This window comes from Atta colombica, unplaced genomic scaffold, assembly GCF_001594045.1.
Source record: "Atta colombica isolate Treedump-2 unplaced genomic scaffold, Acol1.0 scaffold187, whole genome shotgun sequence".
Taxonomy (NCBI): domain Eukaryota; kingdom Metazoa; phylum Arthropoda; class Insecta; order Hymenoptera; family Formicidae; genus Atta; species Atta colombica.
In genome coordinates, this window is record NW_017259279.1 from 2647998 (window position 1) to 2670529 (window position 22532).

The following is a 22532-nucleotide window of genomic DNA, read 5'->3' on the forward strand; positions in this document are numbered from 1 at the left end:
AAGACGTCTTGAAGATATCTTGAAGTAATATTATTAGATTATTAAATCATCTGATAATCTCGCACACGAAATGTCGAGATTATTTTATGATCCGAGAAAAAAGAATTCAGATTACGTAGATATTGATGATGTTGGAAAACGTTAAAAATTATCTGGAATCCTAATCTAAATCCATCGGGTGGGACATCGAGGAGAACGGCACACGAGCGGTACCGTGACGACGATTGTGGTTTAACAAAGAGAACAGACATGGCAGTAGTAGGAGAATAGTGTGGAAGCTCGAAGATGTCGGTGAGCAACAGCTTGACGAATTTGAGAAACTTTGTAATATGGATAAGCTCCAAGACTGTGTGCGATACGAGTGGAATCACTCTGCGAATCGCGAGAGACTCGAAAACTGAGAGGTGGCTAATTGCCCTTAATTGATCACTAATGGCTCAAGAATTAGTGATCCTTACGGACTCTTTGCCGGGCTCGAATTTGCAGACGGAAGCTAAGAAGCAGGACTATTTCCCATGGGAGAAGGTGCCGTTTGTGCCACGACCATCATTGGTGCCAGAGCCTTTCACTGTGTGGGGTCGCAAGAAGCAGGACCCGCGCGATGAATTCTATCAGTACGCTACTCTACCGGACAAGGAAGGTATAGTACGCGGTAAGGATGTCGCCAAAGAGGATCATATTCGACAGCTGGTGGATCGTGGAGCTGTTTCAAAAGTTGGTTTGGATGCTGCCGCCGAACTAGCCACCCGTGGTCATGTTTTCGAAAAGGGTGTGCTCGCACGACCGTCCAGCAAGGTCAGACACGCCAACACGCCTGCTACTGGCCGCACTAAAATCCTGTTGGCTCTACAGACGCCGTCCTGGTACCGATTCTAACGACGAGAAACGAGAAGAAAGAAAGAGAAATGACGAGGACTTCGTGGACACTCTTCATGAGAAAAAATTAATATCGACATTTTCATGAGATATACATTACATTTTTTAACAATCGCCTCCGCGACAGAGATATGAAGCAGAAATTATTATATGTGTAGATATCTTGATATTAATCTTTATAGGAGGGGAAAATCATTGTAATGGCATTGATAATAGTATCATTTTGATGTAAAAAATACGAGAAATAATGAATTATAACAAATTTTACTTAGAAAAAAGCTATAAGATTTTAAAAAATACACCAATACACCGTCCTCTAAAAATTATATAAAAATTTTCTTTGATATTTTCTATTGTAAAAATTCTCTATTGTTTAATGTTTGATATTTCTATTGTGCATCGATGTATCGATAGTGAATTAGTTCGTCAACTTATTTGTTAGCTAGTCATCGATTTTTTATACAGGAGTACTTTCTGCGGAATGTTAAATTTATTTGTAGGAGTTTTTCGGATTAGTATTTCATTTTAATAAAATTGATTAATTACATTTTCTGGATGTAGAAGGGTGTCTTCACTTTTAAACATTAATCGCACTTTCAAGGTGATTGGCAGCGACTTTTTCTCATAGATTTGTAAAGTGAATAAAATAAGTAATATGAGAATATTAATAATCCTCGGCATTTACTAGTTATTTTGTATTTTTGATTTGTAATTTTTGACACGAATGGCGTGAGAATTTTTGCAATCACATTTTTTTACAGAAGAATTGACGCATCAGAAAAAGCGTATCTTTCGTACTCTTACGTGATAAATCTCGAAATGATCCCATTTCTCGGGAATTCTCTTTCGTAGTCTAATATTAACTCTCGACTACACGAGTCAAAGCGACAATTTTAGACGGATACAATATTATATGATTAATATTATAAAGTTCTAAATTGTAGATTAAAAAACAATAACAAAGAAATAAAAGCTTCCAAACAAAATAAAAAATAAATAAAAAATAATATCAAAACCAACGCAAAGTCTTTTTCACAAGTAATTATATTCTTTTCTTATATCTATATATATATATATATATATAAAATGATCATAAATGTTTCAGTTTTAATTAAGCTCAGTGTGTTAATAAAATTTTTCACATAAAACTAAGTCGAAATACAGACATAAATAAATATCATATCGTCAACCTGTATTTGTAATATTTCCTATCTACTCGTATATCACCTTATTCATTTGAAAGGTGCGCTCGTGTAAAACACGAAGTAAAAAACCTTGAACCTTCCTCTATCATCGCCAAAGTGGAGATTCATTTGCATTTTGTACTTCAAACAGGATGTCTTACGTATAGTTTATATTATACATACTGTAGATGAGAATTAAATGATCATAATAACAATTATATGTAAAACGGACTCCACGCTCTTTGTATTTCATATCGCGAATGCATTTTCGCGGATTTCTTTATAACGACTTGTTGGTCAAATGATTATTTGAATCTAACTTTTTGTTAGCGCGAGCCGATACTCAATTCATCCATGTATACGAGAATAAAACTATAATGTCACTCTACAGAGAGTTTATCAAGCTTACTTATCGCAGATTATGCAAACGAAATATGCCAGATTAATTAGACAAGAGCTAAATTAATCCCTTTATGTCTAACATAATCACGCGCGTATCATCGGTTTGAATTAAACCTTCTCCCCCTGATTCTTCTTCCATTATCAAGAATTAGATATAACAAATATGTTTATTAAATGCTTAGAATGTTGATAAGCATTGATATTTAAAAGTTTATTAAGACTTCGTGATCGCGAAGAATGTTGTCTTCTAATATCTTATTCATATTCATTTGTACGGCGCCCACTTTTTTGATCCCTTCCGAGAGCAGTAACTTTTAATTGCCTTGTATGACCACACTAAGTTGTTTGGCATTAATTTTTACAGTCGCACAGACTGTGCGACTGAAGCGGCAAGAAGAGAATCCTTACTTGCGAAAAGAATTCGCAAGAAGCGACGTTACGCGACGTTATTACGAGTGAAAGAACTTACCTCGCTATTTAGATTTCATTATAAGATAGATAAGGAAAAAAGATCTCGCTAATTTTCTCAAACTTTAACGAAACAAAAAAGAACATATTCGTAGCTGAATTTGCAATTAAATTCTTTTAGCTATTCGATCTTGTTCGAATTAACGAAGCTTCGTGTCAGAGTTAAATTCTCCTCCATTCCAAACTGCAGACGTGAGAACATGCTCGACTGATCGAGCGATCTCTCTGATTTAACGGTAATTAGATTCAATGAAGCGTTAGTGCAATCCGCCACAAAGTTTCGTGCTCGAAGAAGGTCGAAGAAGTTTCGGAACGGGACACCGAATGCGCACGTGGCGGGATAGATGCGTGCAAACATTCTCATCACGTACACATGTACACCTGTCATGTCTTGCCAACATACACACGTATCCGAATGTTGCCTACGAGTTACTTGGCAAGGGTTGCGTATCGTTGCCCAATGCTCAGAATGTCCTGAATATTTCGTCAGGGGGACATTATTAATGCATATGTTACATACCGCTCCGCGTTTATATAATTGGCCCGCACGTTGTGTGTCTACAGATAGATCGAATATGTTATTACCGCAAACATATCGCCGAGATCCATCATATTTTCGCTTTTGTGTTTGTTACGAATGACGAGAAAAAAATCCCTCATGTCCTTCATTTTCGACTCCGCCCTCTTACGAGTTCTTGACTCTTTGCATCGTAATTCGTCACAATTAATATAACTTTTTTAGAAACTGGTTTTAGAAACTGTTAGAATATATTTGCAACGTTACTCATCACTTTATTTTCCAACATAATTATTTTGATGGTCGAACAGAATTATTTTTTGATCTGTATCCATCAAAATTTTAGATTTTTCCAGCAAAATCGTTCTTTCTGATTATTATCAAAATCACGTGGGCAGCAGTGAAATTAATTAATGCAAAGTAAAAGAATAATTAGTAGACGTTATCTCAGAAAGATAAGATATTTTTCGTTTCGATTAAAATTATAAAATTGAAACTCTTCAAGTTATCAAGCTGCAGGATAAATACGATAGTTGCACGTATTATCTTTCATAATATAATAAAAAAGAAATGTAATAAGAAATATAATTACGTTGGGAATTAGAATTACGGATGATGGATGTCTAACGTGAAATAGTACAAATGTGAAATAATACAGCAAAGAGTTAACCGTGCTCGTAAGAGCTCAACGGGTTCTCCAGTGTCGTCTAGATTCTGCCAACTTTCTCCTTATCTGGCCGCGAGCCCAGTCAGCCATCTGGACGATATTATCAGCTAAACTTTGTCCACAGAGATGAGAAATGACTTCGCAAATCTTTCTCTCTCAGAATAGATGAACTGGCAAACGCGAGTACGTTACTATGTTCTGCGCGACGCGGGTTAATTATTCGCGAGTAATACGAGTAGTTATGGACACCGTCGAGCCAGACGACGCAGCGACGCACCTGTTCGTCCACCTTCCGTCTTCCACGTCTTTCGCCTCGCATGTCTCGCGCTTCTCTGGCCGGAGAACAGGGTCAAATGATATTTTAAGAAGATGATCTTATCATGAAACGCGTGAGAAAGAGAAAAAAAACAAAAAAAGGGCGAAGTGACTGGAAAAAATTATCTATTTCTACATGATAACAATGTGTTTTAAACTGAATGAATAATTTTTTATCCATAGATTCTTTAAGTGATTTAATTCAACTTTTGCTTGGCAAGTTTTCAAGTTTTAATATTAAATGTTTCTGTCACAATTAAGGTTAAATTAAAAAGTCTTAAAATCTATTGAAAATTAAATTAAAAATACAATTTTATTTAAAGTTCAATTATAATAAAAGAGCCTTATGTTTTCTCTTGTATCTTCGAAATTATATTAAATGTCTTAATATTCAATCTGTTCTCCGACGAGATAAATCGATCATGAAATCTGTCATGTAAATAGAATCTATAGATTTTTTTTGACGCAACCCACATCCCGCTCCGACAATCCACTTATGGCCCGCGGATGGAAAACCGCGAGGATTGTCCTGAGACGAGAATAATGTCTGGCACATGATTTTTATATTCATGCCTAAGACTTGAATAAATAAATAAAAATTGTAGAAATTTACATCTTAAAATTAGAATCATCATTATTTATGAAACTTTATTATATTAAATAATTCTTTAATATTAATGTTTCTATCAAAATACTATCAAAATACTATCTTTATGTATCGTAAAATAAGACAATCAAAATTGGGATAACTTTAGTTCTAAATTTTGATCCTAGACAATGTATGTTGAAATGTCTTAAAAACGTTTAAGACATCTTATATTCTAATTTGGATATGTTATCTATCTTTTTTAAATTTTGGGCCAAAATTGTTCTATAGTAAAAAAGTCATATTTTACATCACAATGAACTCTAACTAATAGTTAGTGAACTAAGTTAGAACTAATAGTTAGTGACATATTATTATTTTTTAATCTACTCTCTAAATCTCGTGGAGTGAAATCTTCGAAAAAACTGAAAATTAAGCCAATCTTGAAAAGAACAGTGAAAATATTATCATTCTTGTTCAAGAGTGATAAATTTTCACTCTTTTTAGAGTGAGATCTACTTCGCTTTTGGAATGAGATTCACTCCAAAGGAGTGAAATCTCAATCTCTCTTTTTTTGGAGTGAAGTTTTATCTACCCTTGTATTACACTCCAAAAAAAAGATTGAGATTTCACTCCTTTAGAATGAATCTCATTCCAAAAGAATAGATCTCATTCTAAAAAGAATGAAAATCTATCACTTTTGAACAAGAATGATAGTATTTTCACTCTTTTTTTCAAGACTGGCTCAATTTTCAGTTTTTTCGACTGACAATGAGATTTCACTTTATGAGATTTAGAAAGTATGTATATTATAGCAATATCACAGTGAGTTGCAATTTTTATCACAGTTTCATAATAATATTATATCGATATCACACCTGTGACAAAGCGGACACTCGCACATTACCATGATTTTATTATGATGTTATTGACTTTTTTGAGGATGGGGATCCATTTTACGGTATACTATGTATAATTTTTCTTTCATTTATTGATAATCTTGAATGAATAATTCCTAGACACAATATTCGATTCGAATTACGTTGCTTTGCATTTTCGATGTCATGTGCCAGGTGTAAAAGTGAAGTCGCCATTACTCGTCAACGGGCGCTTCTTCATTTTTCCGGAAGCGAGCCTATTCTCCTCCATGTCGTTGACCATGATCTAACCCCGAATCCGTAGACGCCTCGTCACTATGTGGTCCGCGACTATCCGGAGAGCGGAGTGAGGTCCGCCCAAGAGCAGTACAACTATTCGTACACCAACGTCAGCTCGAGCAGCTCCACGGACCCATACACCGGCCGTCCTCAGAGGACCTCGCAAACCCAGGAGAGCGTTATCAAGAGGGAGAGCGGCCCGTATGGCTCGTACTCGACCGAGAGATCGACCAGGACATCATCCGGCGGCGGCCCTGGGAGCTATCGCTCCTCCTACGAGTCCACCACTTCCGGTCGTTTACCTGGCGGCACCAGCTACCGCCATTACTCCTACCGCGTTTAGATCCCCGGCGTAACCCCCTCACGCTGATCGCGTTTCCGCTCTCATCAATTTCGACGACCTTTTCAGATTCTCTGCCATCTCATCGGATGATTTTTCAACGGTAGCGGGTCTGCGGTATCTCAACGCACGAGGCGTAAATGATACATCATTTCCGACGTGAAATGCCACAGACCTGCTATTCGCGGTACATCTGTTCTGTGTTGAAGAACACGTATTTGAGATGTAGATGCGAATGTCACGCCCTGCGATATTAGTAAAATGATGGTGAGAAATATGCGGAAATCGAGTCGCGCCTTTGGAAGAATGCTTTAAAGCAGATATCCATCGATGAGGTAGTTTCCCCTTTCGATGAAAATTACAATGTTAGATCTTACGAATCGTCGACGGAGATTTCCTCTTGGCGAGAGATTGCGAAGTTAAATCTAGTGGCAGTAATGACAAGAACGTGTAAAGTATATTAAAAATAAATGTACTTTCTTCTCCGCAAGAAAGATCACTTCGCTATATTTTGTTTATTGAATTGAAAATCATTAAACTGAAAGTCGCAGAACTTTAAATGGATATTGATTTGGTCGTCGATATCGATAAAAGCGGAATATCGTCTTTTTTCGCATGCCGACCTAAAATTCCTTTTTGTTTCTCTCCTCGTATCAGTTTTATATGCTTGATTTTCTTAAAAATGTCTTTGATTAAAAGATGACGAATTTCGCGCTTTGAATGTGCATCAGCGGATCGACAAGAAAACTCCTGATATTTTTGATGTTATTATTCTGTTGTAATTATCGCTGTTGCCGTAGCCCGAGTCGGAGATAGAGCATCACGCAGCTGCATTTAGAGATAAATTAAGAGCTAGTTGCTATAAATAGTAAGAGTGATATTTTTCTCGAATTTAGTAATAAAATTTGTGCGATAATCGATATAGAGAGTAGGTTTGATCTTCCAAAAATATATCATGTATACATGTCTGACTTTGTAAATCATGAATCTCGAACGAACTCTCCGGAATTTCGCGCTTAACGCGCAACGCGGAAATTGTAAACAGCCACGACAATAAATCGCATAAAACAGCACTGTAAAGATTTGTACGTATCCTATGTGAATTGACATCGACTCAATCGTGAATTGAATCGCTGCCTGCAGGCATCCCAAGTCTTGCAGATTGTGCAATCGTTTGTGTATTAATTTAAATGTTTGCCTCCTAATGCCTCCATTCTAGGCCAATATTTCATTTGTCATATGACAAATTTTTCAACTATATTAATTGATTATAAGACAGAGAATTTTGGAAACTCGAGAACTTCTCTATTATATAGTCATTTTAATTAATTTACTTTCGATTGTAGAGAAACATGCAGCTGTCGTGTCCATTCTGCAGGATGCAAAATATTGGGTTGTCCGGAAAGTTCGTGCCGATTTTGAAGGAAAATTGAAATGCAAAAGATTAAAATTTTAGTATACATTTATTAAATTATATAGGTTAATCGACACGAACTTTCCGGACAATATTAAAAAATCTTAACTTGTTTTAAAATTGATATCTCTGAACTTTTATCAAATCTGCGAAGATCTTTCATTTTAATTTCAAGTTTAATTTTTAAATCTATTAACGCGAAAAAAAATTTGTTATACGACAAATGAAATATTAGCTTAAGAGCCATGGCACACAAAAAAGTAAGACGTAAACAATAAGGAAATCAACATGTTGGATTGACTGCTGTTTATGTTATGGTTTCTATTATGTTTGACCAATTCGCTTAGTCTTTACTGCTTAAATTATTTGTGTGCTGGCCTCTAACTCACGCCTTTCTTTTCCCTTGGGGATGTTTTTACTTGTCGTACAACCTGAGTGAACGTTTTTTTTAATTATATTTCTAGAGTAGCGGGTGTCGATTTTGTGTCGCCCCAATATTCCTACAAAAAAGCGTCGTCCTACGAGATATACATCGCAATTTTTACGCAACCATAATTTCAGAAAAACTAGTATAATGTAGATAAAATAATATTTTATGAAACAGATCATTTCTTATTTGGGCGCTAGACATGCGCGCGATATCATCTTGAGATAATATAAGAATTGAATAATAAAGAAGTATATGGAATAATAATAGAAGATTTTAATTAATTCTTTACGAACTGACCTGCCATGATACTTACAGTAACATCACGTCATTTATTAATATTAAAAGATTCCAATTAAATTGTTTCAAAATTGATATCTGAACTTTTCTAAAATAGACTGTAAAAATAATTAAATTTTCGTTGATAATTATTTGAGTATCTTTAAAGAAATCCTAAAGTGACAAAATTATCGACAATACAGATAAAAAGTACTCCGAATTGAGGCTGGAGTATATAGATTCTAAAATTCTTTTATATAATTAAAAACATAAAAAATATATAATTAAAATACATAAAAAAAGTTAAAAAATAACATTGATACTAAATGTTTTTTTTTTAACTACTTTCAATCTTCTTGTTAAATCGATTGTCTTGCACCTTTTTTGTATGTATTTTAATTCTGTAAAAGGATTTTGCAATCTGTACAGTCAATTTGGAATACTTTCTAACTCGTAATGTCAATAATTCTGTCACTTTAAGATCACTTTAAGCATATTTAGCTTCTTGAAGACTATTCTACATATTCTGGAAAGTTGAAATCGGATTATATTATCTTGTTTCCTGAAATTATGTTTATTTTCTGTGATGTCATAGCGGGACATTAAGAGCTATTTTCCATTTGGCAGTCTTTTCGCGAAGTAAACTGTACTAACAACATTCATCGTCATCATCATCGTTATCATCGTCATTATCATTATCATCATCGTCATCATCATCATCATCATCATCATCATCATCATCATCATCATCATCATCATCATCATCGTTGCCGTCGTCATCTCGATAGACACACAACGCGACAATTGGCCAAGTCAGTTACTTCGAGCGTCATGAAAAGAAAACCGTCGCGGAATACGAATCTTCCTATAACCTTTCCATTTTTTTATTTCCTTTTCTCATGGGAGGGAGTGACCTCTTTCTCATCCTTTCTGATCTATCCTCTCGAGACGCCGTTAAACGCGCAAGGCAAATGGGATAGCGAGAGAAAAACGAGAACGAAGAAAAAGAACGATACGTAGACGCCACCCGAGTCACTAACCGAGTTGTTCTTCTTTCTATTTATTCTGCCTCCCATACGTGACTCCTCGTCCTTTGCCGCCGCCGTCATCGCCGCCTTCGATGCCGTCATCGTTGGAATTTTCGATGGATAAAATAAAAAAAAATATATATGTAACTCTCCCCATGTCTGTAAACGCGGCGCAGTATCGACCTATTACCATCATACCGTTCTCCAGCAATATCATACCACTCTCCAGCGTCATCCAGGTAGGTACTTTCACTTGATGATGGTTTATGATTTTAATACGTAGCGAATACTCGACTATCGTTACCGGAAGCGCAACAGGTGCGATCATCGATTCTGATCTCCGCGTAGCAGATTTTCCAATTCGTACTTTCAGCTCGATTTAGGGTTCTGCGAGTTTCTATTTTTTTAACAATCAAGTAACTTGCCACCAATTGATTTGTCTTCCAAAGACTTTGCAGTAAACTTAGCAGTTTAATTTGAATTTTGGAATTCTAAAATTGTCTTGCTAGAGATCTTAACCTTCAGTCACTTCTAGTGTGACATATCCGTAGTTTCTTTTACTTTGATATGTTATAACTTTTTTATTAATGAAGATACATATATTTGCTTGTTACTGTTACATTCTTTGATGTCTGGCGTTTTAATTGAAAAAAATTTATATTCATTTTTATGTGATATTTTTCACAATAGCCAGTGTGGTAGATACGTGACAAAACAATGGAATGGCACCAGGGATTAATCGAATTAAAAAAAAAATTTTTTAAACTGTTCTTTGAGGAATTGTTAAATTTAATTATTATAATATTACTTAATATTCTCGATGCAAATCGATAATCAGAATCGACTGATATCTTTTTGCGCGAATTCTATAACTGAATCGACGTCTTTCTCGAAAACTATAATTAAAATAACTATGCAAAAATATAACTCAAATATAATAAATGTATATTAAAATATAACATAATTGATGTAATAAATAGTAGAATAAAATGCAATAAATAATTCAAATAATCTTATACAAAAGAAAAATTTAACATAAATTTAATAAAAATTTAGCAAATTTAACAAAAATTTTTTAAAATAAATTATTCAAGTGTATTTTTATTAGTTTAATTTAAAATTTTTGGAATTTAATAATTTAAGAATTTTAAAGCTTAAAAGTGATTTTGTGTGTGTGTGTGTATATACACACACACACACACACATACAATCGAAAGGAATGTCGATCAGTCATTTGATTTATCTGCGTTCGATAATAATAACATCTCACGATGATAATAAATATCTAATTTATTTTGTGATCTTTTTACATGTAATAATCAACTATGTTAATTCCCGTATTGCGTATTATCAACAGGATATTACGCAAAGTTTTAGATAATTTTAAAAAAAGCACTTGCGAAATAGATGTAACGACGCTTTGCCGCTCTCACGCTAATTAATTTCACGCGTCTTGCATTAATTAATTTCAGATCTCGATGTTTACTAATTCTAAAGCGCTACCTCATCGCAGTAATATTCATCTTCATAGTATCGCGTAGTTCAAGGTAATGTAACGCACTGCTAATCCTCTTGCTGTCATTTGTGACAGACCGTGAACATATGTTCAAAGCTTCCTTAATATAATTATGCATTGAAATCTTTTGTGTGCAACCTACATCACTTGTATATCATTTGATCGTTGCTCAGCGCTGGAACGCATCGAATGCTACGCTTTGCTAATCTGCTTCTTAATCCTTTGGTGACGGTTTTTTATTTGTAAGAAAAATATTAAAAATAATATACATAAAATATCTATTGAACGTTAAAGCGTAAAAATTATAAATTTTGAAGATAATAAAAAATAAAATTTTTTTAATGTAACATACGAATTTAATTTCTGAATATTTAAATTATTATGAATCTTTAAATCCTTTTGTGAGAACTTCTTTTCTTGTGAGAACAAATCTTTTTTCTATAATTGAATGATTCTCAAGCTTGAGAATGTTTATCATCTTGAATTTTTCTCTTGATTTATTTTCTTCGTGTTCCCAAAAAAAAGCCTATAAATTTACATTTATAATAATACGTATATACTATATACGTATAATTTAATTATGTATAATTTAACCGTTACCGAAAGGGTAAACCGCTTGACATCTTGACTCGTAGCAAGATATCCGCTTGGCAGCTTGCCACTGCTGAACGAGCGCGATTAGTAAAAACGAGACGTTCGTTGCCTCCAGTTGAGGACCGTTCCTCACATGCCATACGTGGCACACAAGAGACTCGTCACCATAGTTCACTCGCCGATCCATCATGTGTACTACGCTGGCGCAATGATACCGATAAGAGTGCGAACACGCGTGCGGCCCAGCATTCTCGCAGCTGAGCTCAACAGGATACGCGCCCTGCCGAGACCATCTAGCCGATCCTACATTGAAGAATACCTAAATTCTCGATACAACATAGTAAGTCCGGCAACTAATAGTTTAATATCATTTTTTCCTTTCTTTCTTTCTCTCTCTCTCTCTCTCTCTCTCTCTCTCTCTCTCTCTCTCTCTCTGATTTAAATCAGTTTAAAGTCATGGTAAGATTTGTACACCATCGTTATTGCACGAGGATCATCGTCATTCCCATCATCATCATCAACATCATTATCATTATTTTTCATCAACGATCGTCTGCATTAGATAATATGGGCGGAATCGCGTCGTTGCAAAAGACGAATGTGTTCATCCGTCTTTCAACAGATTAGAAGTTGTTAAGTTAAAGATTTTTTAAAGAACTTCAGCTATTTTGGCATACAGTTATCAATTGTACTATTTTATATAGATAATAATAATAATATTAAGTAGTTTTTTAAATCTCTGTCAAAATAGTTCTAGTCTTTTAAAGATGTTATCCAATTCATTCAGTAACTCATCATCAGAACTATCAAAGAGAAATATGTTCTTCTTAGAAAATATCCATATATAATATATCTTCAGCAAATATTGACATATTTGACATATTCTAGATGTTAAATGAGTAACGTGATTTAAGCACAATAATTACTTACAGTGCGAGCACTATTTTTATATGTGCCATCATTGCAAAAATATGCCTTGCGGACAAGGTACCAAAAATAAATCTTATGAAGCAAGAGGTTGAATGAAAAAAGGATCGAGAAGTATTTTTAACTGTATAATAAAAAACCATTAGTCGATTAAAAGCATAAATAGCAAAATTAATATACCTCACACATCACACTGTCCTAACATTAATTGATTTGCAGCTATTCTAGCTGTTGCCACTTATACAATTATAATCTAAGGCCTGTTCTTTTTAGCTGAACTTCTTGCATGGTTCGTCTTTTCTCTTTTTCTCTCTAACGTAAAGAGAAAAGGAAGAAAGTTCAATGAATTGTGCAAGAGCTTTAGCTAAAAAAAAAACAGACTTCTACTCTTTTTTTACAATTTAACATACGTCTCTGTCTACACGGATGGCCCAAATCTATAAAATGGGTGAATTTCATTAATTTATTTTAAATTAATTTATTAAATTAATGAATTTATTAGTTATTGTTTAATTATTAATTTTATTTATTAATCAATAAACTTATTAGATTAAAAAAATAAAAGAGCTAATACTGTGGCTGATATTTAAAGACTCATTTTTATCGCAATTTATCATAATTATTAACACAATATATGCAGTTAAATCTGACTTTTCGCGTGTAACTGATACGCTATCATAAGACATTAAACTATTATTATCAAGTACTTATCCTTAAAATATACGGTAATACGAAAAAAAGTGTAAACTTAAAAAATAATTCACGTTTACGATGATCAAAATCTCTGAATGCATGCAAGAGATTGATCGACTCTCATTCATACAAGTAACATTTCCAATATATCTCTTCGCAGCTTTTCGACGATGAGGCAAGGGATATTCGCGCAAAAGTGGATTCTCTTCTTCGACGTGTCCATGTGTTCGTGCCAAGAGCAGTGGCAAGGTATCCGACGAAAATAAAATGGTGTGCAACTAATTATTCAATTAAATTAATCGAAGTCTAGCATTAATATCATTTGAATTGATTTTTAATCATTAGAAAAAGGAAACTGCGCATTCAACTTCGTACGCTAAATAAATCAATTGATCTAGAATAGGAATAATCAAGATAATTCTGTGACTCGGAGATAAAGTTATAAACCAATGCCACTCTCAATATGGCATACCCGACTTTATTTGCATAAATAGTTTTTTTCGAAACTTCTGTTTACTTTATTACTTACAATGTTATAACTAGTGAAGATACATACATTTGCTTGATACCGTTATATTTTTTTAATATTTGATGTTTTAAATGAAAATAAATTGTTACAATATGTTTATTTTTATTGAAACCATATGAATCAAAGTTAGATCGGGTATACCATATATGGTATGTATTGCATCTGTGAGAAACAGTAAAATATAGTTAGAGATGTAAACAGAAAAAGAACTAAATGTTTTTTATGAAATTCTTTTTTTGTGAAAAAACAACAAATTTCATTTTTTAATATACATTATACCTAAAAAAATTTTATAATATTTGACATAAATATTTAAATCAAACTCGCGGTACAAGTTCTTATTTACTCATTTTTTATTTAGCTATAAATGAACATTTTGTAATTTAAAAATGTACTAGATTCTTAATTTTCCTTGTCTTGGATTCTGATATTTTTCTATTAAAAAAAAAACAATTTTTTTTTACATCAAAGGTTAAACATGAGTAAAGTAAATTCTTTTCGTGGTTTTCGGTGAATTACTCTTCCAAGTCACAGAAAGTTGAGTTCATTTTTCTATTAAAATAATCAGATTTCTTTATGATTTCCAGCGACTTTATCGAGGAGATCATCCCGGAACGTATGCGCAGCCACGATTACGTCCGTCGGCTGCTCAGCGGCCGTAGCAACGCGAAGAAACAGGTTGACTATCTGAGTTGGTACGAAGTGCCCGATCGAGGTGCATTCGGCACTCTGGCATGCATCAAGTATGTTGCCGGCAAGCCACAATCTATCAGAAAACCGTACTACAAGGTCGCGGACCTTCGGCCGGCTGACATCCGCAACGACGTCAACTTCCTCAGCTACTACAGCAAGAATCGTCAGGCGGCCGCCACTGCCTGTGAGTAATCTGTTACGGTGACGAGGACGACGATGACAATGACGACGATGACGACGACAAAGACGGGGATTGTTGACGCAATTCGCATTTCAGCCTCCAAAAAATTGCTCTTCGGGAATGAAATGCTGTTCGAGAACAATCCCGTCTTGACGATGTTATATATGGTGATCCGTACACGAAGAACGTAGTTAGAGACCGATGAAAACGAAGCGAAGAATTTTTTTAAAGAAAAATTACACGTAAAATAATATTTTTTAATTATAATCACTATTTAATTTTAGTTAAAATGATTAAAATTTGTTTTGAATTGCAACCGATAATATTTCATGATTATATTTTTATAAAAATTTATATTTAAAAAAATACGCTATTGACATTTTCATTAGAGTACATATTTTCGCAAAATTTCATTCAATGTTAGAATTTTACTTGCAGAGAGACGTATTGAAGAAATCAAAGATATAAAAAAAAAATAGCTTCGCTACGTTCTCGCGACTCGAAACATGATTTTTGAATAGATTTTGAAAAATAAAAGACGGCCCCACGACGCCGTTGTGTGTAACTTTCTTTTTGTCTACTTTTTTTCTCGTTCCATCCCCTGCCCTCTCGTTTCTCTACATTTTTTTCATCCCTTTATTTGGATTGGCTGGCACCTTTGGTTTACACTGTCTGAAAACTTTTGTTTGTGCTAGCGAGCACGTGTGTTTCTCTGATATTTTTGCTGTTTTATTGTTGGTCACACAACAATTGATTTTTCTTTTTGATTTGTCTTTTTTTGTCGTGGCTGCATTACTGTTCGATAGTATTGTGTCTAATCGTACAACAGCAATGTACACACTTACCCCCCACGTACTCCGCATTCGTTTTTAATAACCACCTCGTTAAGCGATATCGTGATACAGCGCGTTTTTATTATTATTATTATTATTATTATTATTATTATTATTATTATTATTATTATTATTATTGTTCTGCGGAACGAATGATTGAATTGATCTTCATGGTAAGAGCATAAATATTAATTTCAATTAATAATCTTTCTTGTGAAAAATAATTTATATATTTTTAAGTTTGATAAAAAATTTTACTAGAAAAAATTAATTATAATTTTTTTATTTATTTGTAAAAAGATTGAATTATATATGCTCTTTCCAAAAATTAATTTCATCACTATATCGGTAAAATCAATCATCGATTCGGCAGCGGTTCGCATCCTTTTTTTACGAACCAACGAACATATCGCTATTTTTTATTGCGGTAAACACAGCGAAAACGACATAATAACCAAAAAGAAAACTGTGAACCAAATCAAAAGAAACGAAGGAACGAGAGAGAGCAAGACATTTACACGACGGGGACTCCAGGCGGAACATCAGATTGGGATCACGCGCCAAAAGCAGAATTTTACGGCGCTCGCGGATAAGAGCAAAAATGAGAGAGAGGAAGCAGTGCGGCTTTTTTGAACATTTCAGGCAAGTGTTGGAGGCAGAAGGTGCCGGAGCTGTACCAGGAGCCGAGCAAGAAAAGCGAGCTCAATGAAGAGGAAGAAGGGATGGAGACGGCCGAGGAGTGATCTTTGATCTTCGTTCATCATCACACAAACTGTGGCATCATACCGTCCGCTTTTGCGTTCCGGAAGTGATGTATCCGCGCGTGAAAAGATACGGCAGGTATCGTGCGACACGCGGAGGCTGCAAGATTGCAAATCGAAAACGACTTCTCTATCTTCTTTTTATGATAAGAATTTATTCAATTTTTTAAATGAGCCTGCTTGCGTCAATGAGGTTTGAATTATTAAAATGTATAAAAACGAAAATTACAGATAAAACAGTGTTCGGTTTTAACATTTATGTTAAACATTTATGTTAAAAAATAACAACGAATTTTAAATTAGCAAAAAATCTATATAGAAATAATATTGAGAAGAATAGAATTTTCGAAACGAAACTAGATGATACAAATACAAACATGATCTCATGTAGGAGTGAATTGGATTGTATCAATAATAAAATATCATTTTTTGAAATAAAATTGTTGAATTATGCAAATATGCTAAAATTTTCGCCGCGAATGAAATAACTTTATATAAATTTAATATCACCTTATTATTTTTAATTTTATTACAGCAATTGACCAAGAGTTTTGTACATTTCAGTTTTTAAATTTTATTTCTCTTAATCTTTTAATACGGTTTTATATTCGGTTCGCAAGCCTGGCGGCAAAACACCTCTTTGAACGGAATTATTTTACTGGCTATTGGGGATAGTTACGATCGAAAAAATCTAATATCCGTCTCCACTTTTTCTATTTTTCCTTTCTTCTATTCCGGTCGTGTGCTCGTCGACCGCTTCATTAAAGTTCAATATACCGATATTCGCAATAATCATAGAACGTGCTGTATTTTCCGAGCATTCTTCATTCAATTTTTACTCGATGGACTTTAATGAAATTGCAACGGGCGTGTAAAATTGTCGTGACTATCAAAATGATTGTGCTCAATCGATGCGATCTACGAAGGGAAACGAATACGAGAGAAAGAACAGAGTACAAAAAACAGACAGGGGAAAGAGAATCGATTAAATTGATGCGACAAAAGCCGCGAAATGTGCGCGTTCATTAAAAAAAAAAGAAACAAATATAGAAATATAGAAACTAATCCGATGTTGCACGTATTGTATCATGATGTTCGTTATTGTTTCAATTTTCTAAATCCTATTCGTGCTTGTAAAATAGCAGCGAAAGAAAAATATACGAATAAAATAATAATGTCCGATGGAAGCGAGAGTCTCCAAGTCAATTACTTTACTTTGCACGAGAGAGAATAATGGAAATGTAGGCGAGCTACGTAACGAATAAATGCACTATTTCCGAGGTAAGCTTCTTCGTGTGCTTCGTAGTTTAACCAACGACATCTCATTTTGTCTCTGAAATCTAATATTTGTAGAATCGATCAGTATTAACGCTTTTAAAAAGAAAAAAAATGATGAATTATTTTGAATAATTATTTCAGTACATTTTAAACATTCTGTTTGAAAAATATATTTCTTTAGACATAAAAAGATTTAGATTTTAACAAAAGCTATTTCAATCAGACTGCATTTAATAATTATAATTTTCTTAAAGTGTTTCTTAATTTCTGAGGCATCGCAAAATTGCGTGTAACGATAAAAATCTGTGTTATAAATATCGCTCCCTTACTTCAAAAGTGACACACAATTAAAAAAATTAAGTTTTCTAGAATAGAGCTCAAATTATTTTTAACTTGATAGAAAATTATTGTGTAATCAAAAAATATTGACAAAACTAATATATTTTTAACATAAGCAAATGTCATTTTTGTTTCACAAAATAACCAAATCTTCTTTAAAAGATCACCTTTTTTTAATTGTGATGATTTTTACAATTTTTTATTCAGTTAAATTAGTTCACTATGATGATTGTTAGGGTAATGTTTATTTAATTGATTTATAATAACTCAAAAAAATCACATTTTTTTATATTACTTATAAAATAAAGGAGCAATATACAACTGAAAAAGAGATTGAAATACAAAAAGTTACTCAATTAATATAATCTGACTATAAAACATTTGATTATACAATAAGTTTGGTTTCAGAGGCAATAATAATAATAATCCGACAAATCAATCATTAGATGTGATCGAGTGTGATCTCTAACGTCACGCTAATCGAACCGTGACGATCAATGAATCATTTTCACGAGAAAAGACGAGAATTGTGACATCATTAATTACCGGTCTCATTGACGATAATTAATTGACGACTTTATCTCATTGAAGACATCAACGTTTTGCAATATTTTCGCGATATCGAAAATGAGCTCGATGATTCATCCTTAATCCTTAGGGACGCGTTCAGATTCCGTCTGAGTGTTCCCCAAGCATCATCCTTGTTTCAGTGAATAACAAGGATAAAATGATATCTGAGTGACACCGAGTGGGAATTTGAACGTAGCCCAAAATGCTTCCATCGTTAATACTATTATAACTTATTTCTTTTTTTATTCATTCGTCACATATCGCTATATATGTACATAAAATTGTGTACTTCTGTTTTACATGATTAATAATTAGCTAACAAACATGCCTCATCAATTGTTTTTTCACATCGATGTTGTATGTAATCATAGTAATCGCTTTCTAACATCACGTTCTGAGAAGTTTTGCTTCCTTGGATTTACGTCACGAGCTTCAAAAGAATCCTTTGTCACTAATCGATCCTTTATGTTTCATGTATCCCACAGCCTCGGGTCAGCCAATGACAGATCGAGAGATGCGAAAGGGTCAGTAGGCACACACAAAATAATTTTTTGAGATAACAATAAAATAAAGTCCGGTAGAAAGTTGCGATCGTGGGGACGTATTTATTACAGAAAAATAAATTTTATTTCTCATAAATCACGTAATATATTATTCATACGTTAGAACTTTATATAAGCATAAAATTACTGTCATATATTATATTCATATATGTCATATATTATATAACATTCTATCTTTGAAATTGAAGAGACACACGAGAATATGCGAAAATAATTTAATTTATAAATTAATGCAATTAATTTTTGTAACAGAATTATTTAAAATTTCTATATTCTATATAAATTATATCATTAAATTAATATTGCAGAGACACATATAAATATATCTGAATTATTTAAAAAATATCTTATTTTCGTAGGAACAGCATATTATAAATAATTTATTATCCTTTTCACTATATTAAATTATACTTACATTAAAATTTCAAGGTAATTACTTTCACAACTTTAATACATTCGTCAATAAACTTTGTTAAAAATTATTTTTTAACTCGAGAAAAACTCGAATACTTATATGTTTTTACTTATATGTTTTTGTAATTGTTGTTTTACTGTGACCCTTTGTATCTCTCACGTCTAACGTCTTTTCACAATTTTTAGTACGTGCATTAGGCTACGATTCAACAGCCCAGGAAAAGAAAAGTAAGTCTCTGTGCAAAATAACAAAATCCAGATCAATTCCTTTGTATTATTTGTCGTTCATATTCATCCTATGACGTCATAGCTCTCGCTCAGGAAGAAAAATCGGAGAAGAAAGCGAAAAAGAAGCCGGAACCGGAGAAAGAACCGGAACCGATACGTGAACCGGAGCCCGAACCGATATTTGAATCTGTGAACGAACCAGAACCGGTTCCAGAACCTGTAAAACCATCAAAACCGACGAAAGCATCGAAATCAGCGAAATCGGTAAAATCCGCGAAAACGGCTGAGCCTAAAGCAGAACCGGAACCAGTAAAAGAACCAGAAATCATAAAGGAACCGGTACCGGAACCAGAATCGGTAAAGGAACCAGAACCGGTAAAGGAACCAGAGCCTGTTTCAGAGCCAGAAGTGTCAACGGAACCAGTCGCGCAGGATGTGCCAATCGAAAGTGCAGAGGCCGTAAGTGACGAAGCTGAGGAAGAAAAGGGTACGTTTATACCTCGGTCGATATTGTGGGCCGGAAATATTCCATTTCGGCGGCCGGAAATAAGTCTGTCACGCAAACGGTGGATATCGGTCGGAGTAGACAGAAGGTCGATCATGGTCTGTGTCGTTGTTAACAGCATCTCCTATATCGATTGCACGAGAATGAATGTGTCTAGTCTAGATAGCGTGTTTCTCTTTTTCGTGATAAATGTCTTCCTCATAAAAATGACTTCGAGATTACCTCGTAAAGTATCTCCTGTTTTTGTAATAATTTCACTCGAAATTACTTTGTTTTACATGAGATAATATTGAATTAGAAAATAAGTACAACTGCAATGGTTAAACACATTCTGGTCCACATTCGCACGATGCACTTTTAATACACTTTCGAATGTGAAACTGATTCTAATAAATTTTAAAGAAAATATCTATCTAAAAACTATCTTTAAGAATATTAGTTTTAACATATGAAACGAAGGCTATGAAATTAATATAAATAATACTTCGGTACAATTATCCAAGTATTTAATTAAAATGGTTAAATTAATTTTATACTCAATATATATATATATATATATATATATATATATATCGTAGAAATATTTTTAATTTTGCGCTTAATCGATATATCATGACATATGTAAGATATGTAAGATATGTAAGAGTGCAGCGTTATATTTAGCGTTAAACATGCGTGAATTTCATAAAAGTTCATCCCTATTATTGATATTCTAATGAGATTATATTGTAGTGAAGCAAGATAGAGAAGATGCAATAAGGAGGGCTGAGGAGTACCTTGCTAAAGCGGCTAGAGAAGCGCAGTAAGTGACTTTAATTTAAGAACGATACGCCAGTAGAGAACAATCGCGCAAAATAGTTACTCGATATAAACGATTATTTTGCGTAACATTAGCATTGAACTCGGCCAAATAACCTAGTATATGACCTATGACAATCGACTCGCCAAATATCTGACCTTCATTCGCTATTTGTAAAACGTTACTCTGTTCGAAAACATGATCCCGTCTAGCAATTAATTATTAAGAATCATTCAAATTTTACATAATAAGATTTCAGAATTCTTAACATAAAAAGAATAATAAAATATTTGTTATTATTTCTTAAATAATTGAAGTACGATAAATAATTTTCTAAAATAAACGAAGGTGTTTACGGTGTTTTAATTCCAAGCGTGTAATATTACCTAGCAAGTCATTTTTTCAAAGTCATTACCTAGATGTCATTTTTTCGTTAAAATGACATTTAATTTCAATTTGATGAAAATGACATCTAATATCATCAAAGAAACGATGTCAGCTTGATAGTTCAATAGCATATCGGTGATAATAGTAATTTTAGATATAAAAATGTTTTATATAAATTTTTAACACAATGAAACTTTTCTGAAAAAAAATTCGCATTTATGCAGTTTATAGTTTCATCTTGCAATCAAATATGTGAGAAATGCGCATTGAAAAATCTGGAATGCGAGTTTCATTAAAAAACTTGATGAATAACTTTTTCATACATACGCACATACATGCACATACACTAGTGTGTGTTTTTCTAATTAACGATTCTAAATATTATAATTTGTAGCTTCGCTACTTTCATAATACAATATCTCATATAAACTTTATTCAATGTCATAAGTTTAAGAAAATTTAGATGACATTAAAATAAGAAATCAAATTGCGGTTTGAGACTCGCGAAATAATATTTCATAAAAGAATGATAAAAAAAATATTTACAAATCCTTAACTAATATCAAAATAAATATAGTATTTTTTTACTTTCCCTTTTCACTTTTAGATTTCTAATTCTTATAAAACACATACTTAATTCTTCTACGAGTGATTTTTATTTATTCTACATTGTTTGCGTTTGCTTGTCGCGTCCGGGCAATTTCCCCAATTGCGAATAATTTTGTTTTGAAGATCGGAAGAGGAGAGGCGAAAAGCCGCGGAGGAGGAACGCCTGCAGCTTGAGTTGGAGGAGAAAAAAGCGTGGGAGGCTCTGCAGCTTGCACAGGAACGAAAAGCCGAGCTTTCCCAGATACTGGAAATTGAGCAGCAGGAAGCTGAGAGGAAAGCAGAAGAGGAAAAATTACAAGCTGAACGCGAAGAAGTGAACAGAATAGAAGAGGAGGAAAGGTAAGCTCGTTACTTAGAGAAGAAAGCTCTCTATAGTGATTCACGAAATGTCTTTAATAAAAAAAAGTCCTCTCTCTCTCTCTCTCTCTCTCTCTCTCTCTATATATATATATA

At 33.5% G+C, this 22532-nt stretch overlaps 1 protein-coding gene across 7 annotated transcripts in view; it reads left to right on the plus strand.

Moving 5' to 3' along the window:
• Positions 1-22532, plus strand: part of LOC108686594 (ABC transporter F family member 4-like) — a 33362-nt gene that overhangs the window by 8321 nt on the left and 2509 nt on the right. The window contains exons 2-10 of one of the 7 annotated variants that reach the window (XM_018191974.1): positions 9837-9899; positions 11886-12110; positions 13551-13660; positions 14507-14796; positions 19060-19098; positions 19738-19779; positions 19862-20266; positions 21017-21086; positions 22203-22418. In XM_018191974.1, the coding sequence (XP_018047463.1) occupies positions 9837-9899; positions 11886-12110; positions 13551-13660; positions 14507-14796; positions 19060-19098; positions 19738-19779; positions 19862-20266; positions 21017-21086; positions 22203-22418 (1460 nt within the window). The remainder of the gene's footprint in view (positions 1-9836; positions 9900-11885; positions 12111-13550; positions 13661-14506; positions 14797-19059; positions 19099-19737; positions 19780-19861; positions 20267-21016; positions 21087-22202; positions 22419-22532) is intronic. The other 6 variants (XM_018191975.1, XM_018191978.1, XM_018191980.1 and 3 more) reach the window with 6 other exon arrangements.